This window comes from Eschrichtius robustus, chromosome 17 (assembly GCF_028021215.1).
Source record: "Eschrichtius robustus isolate mEscRob2 chromosome 17, mEscRob2.pri, whole genome shotgun sequence".
Classification (NCBI taxonomy): domain Eukaryota; kingdom Metazoa; phylum Chordata; class Mammalia; order Artiodactyla; family Eschrichtiidae; genus Eschrichtius; species Eschrichtius robustus.
Window position 1 is genome coordinate 30,540,715 of NC_090840.1, and position 13,575 is coordinate 30,554,289.

Below are 13,575 nucleotides of genomic sequence, written 5' to 3' on the forward strand. Positions count from 1 at the left end.
TTCCAGGAATGCAAGGATTCTTCAATATATGCAAATCAATCAATGTGATGCACCATATTAACAAATTGAAGGAGAAAAACCATATGATCATCTCAATAGATGCAGAGAAAGCTTTCGACAAAATTCAACACCCATTTATGATAAAAGCCCTGTAGAAAGTAGGCATAGAGGGAACTTTCCTCAACATAATAAAGGCCACATATGACAAACCCACAGCCAACATCATCCTCAAGGGTGAAAAACTGAAACCATTTCCACTAAGATCAGGAACAAGACAAGGTTGCCCACTCTCACCACTATTATTCAACATAGTTTTGGAAGTGTTAGCCACAGCAATTAGAGAAGAAAAAGAAATAAAAGGAATCCAAATTGGAAAAGAAGAAGTAAAGGTGTCACTGTTTGCAGATGACATGATACTATACATAGAGAATCCTAAAGATTCTACCAGAAAACTACTCGAGCTAATGAATGAATTTGGTAAAGTAGCAAGATACAAAATTAATGCACAGAAATCTCTTGCATTCCTATACACTAATGACGAAAAATCTGATAGTGAAATTAAGAAAACACTCCCATTTACCACTGCAGCAAAATTAACCAAATATCTAGTAATAAACCTACCTAAGGAGACAAAAGACCTGTATGCAGAAAATTATAAGACACTGATGAAAGAAATTAAAGATGATACAAATAGATGGAGAGATATACCATGTTCTTGGATTGGAAGAATCAACATTGTGAAAATGACTCTACTACCCAAAGCAATCTACAGATTCAATGCAATCCCTATCAAACTACCACTGGCATTTTTCACAGAACTAGAACAAAAAATTTCACAATTTGTATGGCAACACAAAAGACCCCCGAATAGCCAAAGCAATCTTGAGAAAGAAAAACGGAGCTGGAGGAATCAGGCTCCCTGACTTCAGACTATACTACAAAGCTACAGTAATCAAGACAGTATGGTACTGGCACAAAAACAGAAATATAGATCAATGGAACAGGATAGAAAGCCCAGAGATAAACTCACGCACATATGGTCACCTTATCTTTGATAAAGCAGGCAAGCATATACAGTGGAGAAAAGACAGCCTCTTCAATAAGTGGTGCTGGGAAAACTGGACAGGTACATGTAAAAGTATGAAATTAGAACACTCCCTAACACCGTACACAAAAATAAACTCAAGATGGATTAAAAACCTAAATGTAAGGCCAGACACTATCAAACTCTTAGGGGAAAACATAGGCAGGACACTCTATGACATAAATCACAGCAAGATTCTTTTTGACCCAGCTCCTAGAGAAATGGAAATAAAAACATAAGTAAACAAATGATACCTAATGAAACATAATAGCTTTTGCACAGCAAAGGATACCGTAAACAAGAACAAAAGAGAACCCTCAGAATTGGAGAAAATATTTGCAACTGAAGCAACTGACAAAGGATTAATCTCCCAAATTTACATGCAGCTCATGCAGCTCAATAACAAAAAAACAAACAACGCAATCCAAAAATAGGCAGAAGACCTAAATAGACATTTCTCCAAAGAATATATACAGATTGCCAACAAACACATGAAAGAATGCTCAACATCATTAATTGTTAGAGAAATGTAGATCAAAACTACAATGAGATGTCATCTCACACCAGTCAGAATGGCCATCAGCAAAATATCTAGGAACAATAAATACTGGAGAGGGTGTGGAGAAAAGGGAACACTCTTGCACTGTTGGTGGGAATGTAAATTGATACAGCCACTATGGAGAACAGTATGGAGGTTCCTTAAAAAACTAAAAATAGAACTACCATGTGACCCAGCAATCCCAGTACTGGGCATATACCCTGAGAAAACCATAATTCAAAAAGTGTCATGTACCAAAATGTTCATTGCAGCTCTAGTTACAATAGCCAGGACATGGAAGCATCCTACGTGTCCATCATCGGATGAATGGATAAGGAAGATGTGGCACATATATACAATGGAATATTACTCAGCCATAAAAAGAAACGAAATGCAGTTATTTGTAGTGAGGTGGATGGACCTAGAGTCTGTCATACAGAGTGAAGTAAGTCAGAAAGAGAAAAACAAATACCATATGCTAACACATATATATGGAATCTAAAAAAAAAAAAAAAAAAAGGTCATGAAGAACCTGGGGGCAAGACGGGAATAAAGATGCAGACCTACTAGAGAATGGACTTGAGGATATGGGGAGGGGGAAGGGTAAGCTGGGAGAAAGTGAGAGAGTGGCATGGACATATATACACTACCAAATGTAAAATAGATAGCTAGTGGGAAGAAGCTGCATAACACAGGGAGATCAGCTCGGTGCTTTGTGACCACCTAGAAGGGTGGGATAGGGAGGGTGGGAGGGAGGGAGACCCAAGAGGGAAGAGATATTGGGACATATGTATATGTATAACTGATTCACTTTGTTATAAAGCAGAAACGAACACACCATTGTAAAGCAATTATACTCCAATAAAGATGTAAAAAAAAAAAAAAAAAAAAAAAAGATCAGCCAAGGAAATAGAGATTGGTAGGGAAGGTTGAATTCATGCAATCATTTTTGGAGGCATTTTAATTATGTGGTATGGTAACTGAGACTAATAAATATGTGTAGCTCTCTGAGTTTTTTCACTAGCCCTATATAATAAACAGCTAGCCCTATATAATAAACATAATAAAATAAAATACTATTAGGAATGAAAAAGATAACATAATAAATGATGCAGAGAAAACTAAAAAAATTATAAATTATAATAGAATAATTTATATAACTTACAAATAATCTAGATATTGTTGGTTCGTTTTCTAAAAAATATGTACTACTGTATTTATTCAAGAAGATAGAAATAAAAAATAACTATGTATAAATAGAAGTTGTAAAAAGTACTCTTCAAAAATATTTTTTGAAGCAAAAAGAACAAAAGCAAAAATTAAAAACCCATAGTCCAAGTGATATCAGTATAAGTTTTATATCAAGAAAAGGTATTTTCTCTGCAACTTAATATTCTTGGAGTATAGAAAATGAAAAGTATGTTGTATATTTGTCATGCCTGTATAACTGATATAAAAATTTAACAAGGATAACATAGACAAGAAATAACAATTTTAGTTTTGAGTATATAGGCATACATACAAAGTAAAGTATTAGCAAATGAAATAATGCAGTAGTTTCTTAGCAGATTTGTACATTATGGTTAAGTTGGCTTCATCTCATGAGTACAAACTAGGTTCATTAGAAAAGCTATTATTAAAATTTTATAATATTAGTAGCTCAAGGAGAAACTATATGATGATATCTACAGATGATGCAAAGGCTTTTCATGTAATTCAGTATCCACGTCTCATAGTAAAAGCAAAATGATGCAGGTAAAAACGTAATGTGTGCAGTCATGTGACTGTTAAGTAATACAAAACATTTATATTTTTTCAGCCAGAAAAAAACCTCTGCTCTAAAGTAGCAATAAAAATATCTTAAACTGAATTAAAATAAAATTACATAAAATATAATCAAGAAATTGTAGATCTCCTCTAAGCTTAGCTTACACTGGTCCCTCATGTAATGTGATCAACCCATATATGCCCAGGTGTTGGGAATAAAGCTGAAGTAATTCAGAGAAGCTTTTGGCAGAATAAAATCGATGAGGAAACATGAATCTTGGTAGACACTAAATACCTGCTCTATTAAAATTATTCTTCAACAGCCTTTACCTCTTATCATTGTCATATTCAACACTCTATAATTCATTTAATTCAAATGTCATGTGACAGATACAATAGTGAGACTGAAGTATGGCACCTGCCTGGCTGTGGGCAGCTGGTGAGAATGCCTGATACCAGCGCATTTGCTAAATATTGAAGTAAGACAGTCATGTGCAAGGAGAATAGAAGAAATGCTTCATACACCATTAAAACCACTTGGAGCAATGCTACACTAATGAAAATAAACAGAAGACCTGGTTGAGACATAGGGAAACATTTCTACATGAGCCAAACATGTGAGTAAATGACAAGAATGAGACCAAGGACTGCTTGGAACTGTGATCATTACCTAAAATTTATTTTTTTGGTGGATCATCTAGGCAGAAGGTGAACTTTTGGTATATTCACAGATACAGGAAATCAAATAGACACATTGTTTTAAAAAGAACACTGAATTTTGAACCAGAAGACGTGGATTTGAGTTTTTATTTCACCCAGTAGCAGCAACATGACTTTGGAATTGTCTCTGAACATTGACTGCACTCAGTTTTTACTCAGAAAAAGAGGATAACATTATCCTACTTGAGAGTTATGAACTGAAAGAACTTTGTAATTGTACTATTTCACTGGTATCATGGACTATAGATGACAATGTTATTTTATATAGATTTATGCCATCTCTCAAGAAGTTCTGCCTTTTTATTTAAACAGGTTAAGCAACAATCACCACCATCACAAATTAATAAAAAATCATTGCATTGCTTGCTTCAAAAGTTTTTTTAAACAACAAGAAAAGAAGTAGACTTTTAATCAATACATTTTTGCATCAGTTTATTTCCAGAGGAAAAGAAGTTTAAGGAAATGACAGTAGCTGAAGAAACAAATAATATGAATCCACAGAACTGTAGAAACCTATGTTAAAGATATATTTATTAAAGTTGTGATTTTTTAGGGGGATAGGAATTCAAATATTTTCAAGGAAGCCTGCATTCTTATTAATACCTTACTTGACTTTTATAAAAATTCCTATTTAATGTTACAGATACTTTAGGGAGACATATGTAAGGAAGATAATATTTTGTATTCTCTTTTGATATATTCTCCTAATAATATGATCACTTCCCTTCCTGAACTCCATGCACCATCATGGTTTCAGAGACAAGGGAAGGGTAAATACTACATTGAGAAGCAGGAAGATATAAAATGTAGGCACTTGGGGAAAAGTAGTGATATAGAAACAGAGGAAGTTAGCTAAGCTCAAGAATTGTTGATCTTCATCCACTCCCATCCTTGGTATGAACCTCTCCATGGGGATATGAGGGTTGACGAAACATCCAGATAGCTACTGAAGAAACTGCATCCTCTAAGGCAGTGATAAACAACTTGGACTGCACATTAGAGTCACCCAGAGGGTTTTTACAAAATACTGGTGCAAGGTCTCTTTCCAACCCAGACTATTTAAATTGGAATCTCTGACTTGGGGCCAAAGCCTAAGTATTTATTTAAACAAATAGTCCTAGATGATGCTTGAAAATTATTTTTACAGTAAGACCTAAATTGGGCTTCATTCAACATGAAATGAGAATAATAGCACAGCATTGGTGGAGAAGATGCTGAGAGATAACCTGGAACTAATGCCATTAGTTCCACTTGGCCTGTGTCAAGCATGTGTGAGGTCCAGAAATTCCTGTGAACACTGGTGAGGAGACAGTGAAATGCTGATAGGACTGAAGGGTTGTGGGATCCTGGAGAGGGGAAGAGCTGGCTGCTGAGGTAGAAATCTGGATGACCAAGGGAAAGGTAGTCAGCAAGAGCAAATGACATTGCCAAAAAATACAGTCTTTCCTCAACAGCTGCCAATCTAGGGGCCTGCATAGACCTGTAGCCACTCTGCAACAGGAACATGATGATGATCAGCTTGCAGCTCATAGGGAAGAGGAGCTTCTCCCTCCAATAGTGGTCATATTAGCAACCCCAACCTCTCCCAACATACACCCATACCCAGTTTAGAAAGGAAATGGACTGGGCAGAAAATGGGCATGACTGAGCCTTTATTTACTTGACAAAAAACAAAGCTATTTTAATCAAACTGTTTCAAATCAATGGGACAGACACCATATGATGGCATTGCAGGAAGAGAATCTGTGAGCTTATGGGAAAGTCTTAGGTTCTTTATAAAAAATAAGCAAGTTATCTTCTTTGTACATGGTAGGGTTTAAATAAAATTAAATCCCACTAATCTACTTAAGTATTAAAATACCAAAACTGTATCCATATAAAAAGAAGCCAGAGGAAAATGTCCTTTAACAACGAGAAGCTGCAGGGGTTACTGTCTCTATAAACTACATTATTCTAAATGATCACATCTCAGGATGGCAGGGTTATGGCACAACTAACATGGAATCTGTCATAACTTTAATAGAAAAGCACTTGGAAATCTAATTAGGACATTGTAAAAATGAAATTTCATGGAGTAATGATAGCAAAAATAACCTCATGTAAATAGATGTCTACATCATGTATCATCAGGGATGCAAATAGAAACAACGAGATACCACTACACAATTACTAGAAGGGCCAAAATCCAGAACACTGACAATGCCAAATACTGGCAAGAATGTGGAGCAACAAGAGCTCTCATTTATTGCTGGTAAAAATGCAAAGTGGTACAGCCAGTTTGGTGGTTTCTTACAAAACTCAACATACTCTTCCCACATAATTCAGCAATCACACTCCTTGGCATTTACCCAAAGAAGTTGAAACTTACGTCCACACAAAAACTGGTACACAAATATTTATAGCAACTTTATTCATAATTGCCAAAACCTGGAAGCAATCAAGATGTCCTTCTGTAGGTGAATGGCTAAACAAACTGTGCTACATCAGACAATGAAATATTATTTAGTGTTAAAAAAAAAGAGCCATCAAGCATGAAAGGACATAGAGGAAACTTAAATGCATATTACTAAATGAAAGAAGCCAACCTGAAAAGGACATACTGTATAACTCCAACTGTATGACGTTCTGGAAAGTGCAAAACTTTGGGGACAGTAAAAAGATTAGTGGTTTAGACTTTAGATTCTAAAGAGACTAGGATATCCCCGCTGCTTGAATTGAAGCTTAGAATTTCACTTCCAGATCTAAATACAGTAGTAACAAGTGGCTTTGTTTTGGGTTAAAATGATGTGGAACTTTGTAATATGTATATTTTCCCAAACATTTTAAAACAATCATTTGGTATAGTACATATATTACCTAGATGGATTATAAATTCTCTCTAAAAGTGTAAGTGCAGAAAATTTTGGAAATTAGAGATGAATATTTGGAGATAAAGAAACTGAAAACCTAGACAAATGGATTCTGAAAGACTGACTTAAAAACATCTTTCTGCAAAATTGATTTTTTGCTTGTGATTTTCTTCTGAGATTTTGGACTCTATTTTGTTCTCTAACATTGTCAAAATTACCCATGTGCAACAGCTTGGATCTGGCCTCAGGATAATCAACCATAGGATATTTGGAAAATATGTATTTAACTTTAGAACAAATAAAACTATTCTTGCTATGATTGTAAAACCCATATTTTCACTGAAGTTCTGAGCTCCATTGAATGAGATGTTCCCTGTATTTTTAAAAGTCCGAATTAGAACAATTCTGTTTCACTATTTTATTCTAAAAAGAAAAGTAAAATTTTACACACTCTGGAAAGAAACTTTATGAGACAGTCTTATTCATTTATTCATTTACTTAATATACTCTGAGCAGTGACCATGTGCTGAGTGTAGGTCAGGCAGGGTCTCTGTACTCAGAAGGTGCAGGTTGGTGGCACTGACAGACCCTGAGTAAGAGGAGATGAATGAAACGTAATGGGTGTCAGAGGTGATTACAGGATTGGGGGCTGGTTGCACTGAAAGTGCTTATACTAACAACAGATGCTGTCTTGGAAGGTCAGGGCAAGCATCCCTGAGAAAGGGATGTTTAAATTCAAGGATAAGTTAAGAGTTGGCTAGAAGAAGAAGGGAAAGAGTCTCTGAGGCAGAGAGAACTGCATGTAATAGTCTTCACACTGTTGATTATCCAAGTGCTGGTGAAGCTATCTTAGCTGATACTCTATTTGCCCAATTTAGTAGTTGTGAACAGAAACCTGAAAACAGTATTTTCAAAACCTGTCCATGATCTCCCCTATGGGTACTAAGATGAAAATGGTGGCTGGGAGGGATGCAGGAGGAGAAAGGAAGAAAGAAGGAAGAAAGAAAGAAAGAAAGAAAGAGAGAGAGAGAGAAAGAAAGAAAGAAAGAAGAAAGAAAGAAAGAAAGAAAGAAAAAGAAATAGAAAGAAAGGAAAGAAGAAAGAAAGAAAGAAGGAAAGAAAGAAAGAAAGGGAAAGAGAAAGAGAAAGAAAAGAAAGAAAGAAAGAAAGAAAGAAGAAAGAAAAGAAAGAAGAAAAGAAAAGAAAGAAGAAAAGAGAAAGAGAAAGAAGGGAAGAGAAAGAGAAAGAAAGGAAGGCAAGAAAAGGAGAGGGGAAGAGCGAGAGAAGAAGGAAAGAAGGAAGAAGAAAGGAAGAAAGGGGAGAGAGAAATACAAGGGAAAAATGAAAGACTGTCATGCCAGTTCAGGAGCAATATTTTGACCTTTAGGAGAATTCTATGAAGGGAAGAGGAGGTAACTTTATAGAAATCTAACTGGTTGCCTCAGCCATGCTCTGGTGTCATCCTTTGTGGCCCAAATTAAAGATTTTACTATGACATAAAAATGAAACTCTGGATGGCTTGGGCATTATTGTAGCAAAGTGACAGTGATTTGTAGAAATTGCCTACATGTATAGGATTTCCCTGTATCAAAGTGGAATGATACACAAAAGTCTTAAGCCTGAGTCTAAAGAAAATGTCATTTATGTTTATGATTACCACTGAGGAATGATAGATTTTGCCAGAAGGAAGGAACTTTTGTCATGCTTCTTTCCTGAAGTGTCTGGGAGTAGGTGCTGAGGAAGGCTGGAGTGCTCTGCCCGGTAGAGGCATTCTAATTTGGAGTTGTGGAGCAAGCCAGGAGTGAGGAAAGGCAGACAAAAATGGGGTAGAAAAGAAGCAAGAATAGCCAGGAAATAATTGAAGGAACGTGTGCACTGAGTGAGGAGAACCCACTGGTCCTGGGCATGGCGGTAAGGACATTTAAGAAAAGAAAGATCTATTAATGGATTTCAAGTACCTGTGTCATATGTGATACAAACATCTAAGATAACCCCAGGATTTGATGAACTCTACTATACTTACAAATGCTCTGAGTACTTGGTTTAATTTAATTTAGTTTTGTTGAGGAGATATAAGAAAGGTTGGTTTTACTTCTAGATAAACAAGACATGGAATAAAGAGAGTATTTAAGGAAGAAGCACAATGGCAGAGGTAACATCAGAATGTAATTTCCTAGGAAATTGCTGAAATTTTAGGAAGAGCTTTTTACTTGCATGAATTTTCATGGGAACTTATTTAGATTTTAAGGGGTCAGTAGATCCCTGCTAATACCATCTGTATTGCGTGGAATTACCGACTAATATCCCAATAATGGAAAAATGTGATACCATCAGTTAAGAGTTAGGTAGTGGACATGGTGAAATTATGAGTTCAGCTGAAGAAGTAATGTAGATGGTGATGTCTTATAAATCTTATTCATCAAAGACCATATGCAACTAAGGGAGAAAAGCCATCTTTGATTCAAAGGGAGTCAGTTCTATGGTTCAAAAGGATATGGTTGAAAGTTTGGAGTTTCTTCCAGGTTGTATAATATTGTTGGCAGGAAATTTACCTCTCTGTCTCTAAATTGGTCCTTCCATTTCCCCAAATTAGGGGTTCTATTCATTACTTAGATTAGCCCTATGGAGTTAAGACTTACTTGAGGAGATTAGTATAAAGTCAAAAGAGAAATTCGGAAAATTCACAGGCCACATTTTCTCTGCATTTAATTCTTCTCTTCAATAAATCAAAGTTGATCTAAGAATGAAATTGTTTTTATAAGGAAAGCTGTTTTGCTATAAGAGTGAAGGTGTCGCATCAGGAGAGCATCATGGACATCTGAGGCTGCTGATGAAGCACTCTGTAGCTCAGCTGCTGAGGGGCACCACCGGGGGCTGATCAATAAGAACAAATGAATAAGCAACTATGGTGAGGGGACATTTAGACTATAAATACCCAGAATCGTGAGGACTGAGAATGTTTGGCCTCAGCAAGGCGACTCTGCTCATCAAAATAGGTCTCTGAAGACCTTGGGGCATTAGCTTCCTGTCAGGGTAAGACCCTTTACCAGCAACAGTGAAAACAGTGCAGCGGCCCCACCAAGATCATTTAGCCGGTCAACACTTGAGTCTTCGTTCCCTAGCAGTGTGCTCCAACAGCAACATTAGACTTTTGCTTTTGTGCCTTCAGCTTGTGGTTTACTAAGCCAACTCTCCTGGGAACCAACTGTTAAAAATTTGGACTCACCTAAATTTGGACTTTTTAAAAAATTTATCATTGGTTTGGAGAATATTTATTTATTGGCTTCTTAAGAGACATTATTCTGGGACTTCCGTGGTGGTCCAGTGGCTAAGACTCTGTGTTCCCAATGCAGGGGGTCTGAGTTTGATCCTTGGTCGGGGAACTAGATCCCGCATGCCACAACTGAAAAAAATGATCCTGCATGCCGCAACTAAGACCTGGTGCAGCCAAAATAAATAAATATATTTTTTAAAAGCCTCAACTTAAAAAAAAAGTGACATTATCCTGTATGCTATTGGCTTGTGAAATTATTATAACTCCTGCAGTAAACCTGTGTTAAACAAAATATTGGCAAAGACAAATCAATCAATCAATCAATCAAAATTAGGTTCGGCTTGAGTGACACTACAGCTGAATAACTGGAATGGGGTTTATCATTATTTCTCAACAGTCAATAATAATCATTAATTCCTATATAGAGGTCAGGTAGAGAGCATTAGTACTGAAAAAAACCTGTCTATAGAATGTGGAAATGGGGCTGGAAAAGGAACTAGACGAAAGCCATTGAGGTGACTGCATGAGAGCTTGACAAATAGCTAATTTAAGAATGCTAAGCAAATCAAAGATCAATTAAAATTAGATAATGTAGATATGTAATCACTCAAGTGTGTGACCAATTCAGCAATGTTCTGTGGGTGGAAAAAGTAGGGTGATTAAATGGAAAAATGGAAATGATTCATACCTGGGAGCTGAGATAATGAACACAATGAACTCTGCTTGGGCTGGGTGTTCAAGAAATGTTTGCTGAATTGAATTGTGACTGGAGGGAATTTAGGTTATAAGGAAAGGCAGAACATGGTATTTGATCATTATTTTAAAAATATATGTTAATATACTGCTATATTAAGAGTTGTCTTTAGATATCCCAAGTTTTTGATTTGAGGCTCAATTTTAATTAATCCTTAGGAGGTAAATCTGTGAAATAATCTTCTCCAAACAACTTAACTTTCTTGCATATTTGTATAGCTTGTCATATATTCAGGAAAATGTATTGCTGCTTTAGTCTGTAGAGTACATTAAGTCTAACTGTTCGTTTTTAACTGTGGATTTTCTATTGCTCTTTGGAAATGAAAGAGAAGACTTTGAGTTTGTCAAGGACATTAATTTAGTAGAAACCAGGGAAATATTGCTTACCTCTGTCTAACCTTAAAATATTCTTTCTTATATTATAAGAGATGACAGGATTCCAATGTTGACTGTCAAGAGTTTAAAATGGAACTTGCCTTCAACTCTCCTCAATTTTAACTTTAGGTATGTTGGCAATGTGTGGGACAAAGTCAGCACTCTTGCTCAGCGCAAAACAAAGTCTGCAATTCACCAACTTTCATCCTGGGGGTGGAGATTTACCCATTGTTATTTCCCTGGTTTGGCATTAATGACAATTAAGCTAAAATCAACAGATAGAGTTAACTTAGTGTACTTGAAGTGACTGAATTTAATTTTTATTTTTATGTCAGGATGACTTCAGTTCCTTAAAAAAATGATTGAAGAATCCTACAGAAAATATCTTCAGAAAGAGTACATATATTACTCTGGCTCTAACTACTACTTAGTAAAATTATATGCATTTACAAAAAAGTGGTGGAGGGGGTTAAAGAAGGATTTTGAAGAATGACAAAAAAAGCTTGTAAGAGCTCTGATGCAAGGATATATGGAGGATAAAGTTCTGTGATGGCCTCTGGACTAATCAGATCTGGGTCTGAACTTCAGTTCTGCAATTTGGCAATTATGGTACCTTAAGAAAATTACCTCAAACTTTGAATCTTAGTCTCTTCATCTAAAAATGGGGACAATAATACATACTTTAGAGCGATGTTGGAGGATTGGATGAGATAATGCATGCAAAATTTTACTTTATTTTGCTTACTGCTGGTGCTAATCCCAATCACCTGAATTTACTGAGGCATTTAAAAAAAAATCTAGAATACAGCCAATTTAAAAACATTTTTATCTATAAAAACTATATTTTGCACTATGAATGGCTCTTCACCAATGTACAATTTTGTAATACATACATTGGCCATTTGGAAAACATTGGCCCATTGAACTATGCAGATCTTGCAAATGTAGACATGTTTCTTTATGTAATATTAGAAAAAAACACAATCGTGATATTGTTAATATCACAACTGATGTCCACAGAAAAGCCTTTAAGTACTGGGAAGCTTTCAAACTTACAGAGAGAGGTAAATACAAGTTTTCCAAAATTCTAATTTTCACTTGAAAGCTTGCATTTTATCATTGGCAACATATGCTGTCTCTTCCTCGAAGTGACAATCCCACTTCACTCATATTTGAAAAAAATATATCCTAAACATCCAATTCAATTATTGTAGCTGGTTGGTTGTTCTTTCAAGTAAATATACAGCACAATGAAGAAAGTGGATAATTCACCTTGCAACTCAGTAGTAGAAGCACTTTTATTTGAGACAAATATTTCTTTAGAATGCCACAAAAATACTTAATCTGCACTTCTCATTTTGTCACGCAAAGTATCACAAAGAAGTGTACTCAAGGTTCAAAGGGTTAAGATTAAATAAAATTACTATTCTCTGTTTTTTTAAAACTGCAAATGTGTGGCAATGAGGAATTAGATGCTACTAGTTTGATTCCATTGTCTTGATTCATGCTTACATGCAAAACAATGCCAAAAACATTTAAAAGTCGATAGCAGAGAAAGGAATAGAGTTACAAAATTACTAGCGTTCTATGGTATCTATCCAATTCTATAAATAATTTCATGCATCCATATCATTTACTTGGAGTAAAAATTAATTCACAAATAATTGTACATGGTGATGCCAAAAAAGTATGAATAGATTAATAGAGAATATTTATCTGTTGAACAGTGGCTATGCCTATTTGGCAGGGTAAAAATATTTTTGAGTAAAATTTAGCATTTTTAGAAGTTTCTTCTCCAGAAAAATTCCTTTTATCTTCTTATTGGAATATTTTTTGTCTAACTCTTTGTCATCTTACATGTCTCAGCTTAAATCTCTCTCTCTGAAAGATACTGTCTTTTCCTGGCAAGCAAAGTTTTTATATTCTTTTACACTCTGATAAGCACCCTATGGTTGTTTTCGCAACGTGTATAAATTCTTCGTATCACTTTTAACATCTTTCAATAGTACATGTACAAGACTGATTATTCTATTAGTGCCTTCCTGCATTAGATATTAAGGAACATAAAGACAAATACAATAGATGTTTTGTATATTAAACTTTTACTCAGCATCTTTACTGAATTCTCTTATTGATTCTAGTATCTGTAGATTCATTCGGATTTTCCATGTATATAATTTGTCATCTGAAAAAATAATACCTTTACTTGACCTTT

At 35.3% G+C, this 13,575-nt stretch overlaps 1 protein-coding gene across 1 annotated transcript in view; it reads left to right on the forward strand.

Annotated features, from left to right (window-relative positions):
• CNBD1 (cyclic nucleotide binding domain containing 1) overlaps positions 1–13,575 on the forward strand; it is a 403,237-nt gene that overhangs the window by 49,553 nt on the left and 340,109 nt on the right. Inside the window, 1 exon segment of the mRNA XM_068525485.1 lies at positions 4,422–4,508. Within this exon segment, the coding sequence (XP_068381586.1) occupies positions 4,422–4,508 (87 nt within the window).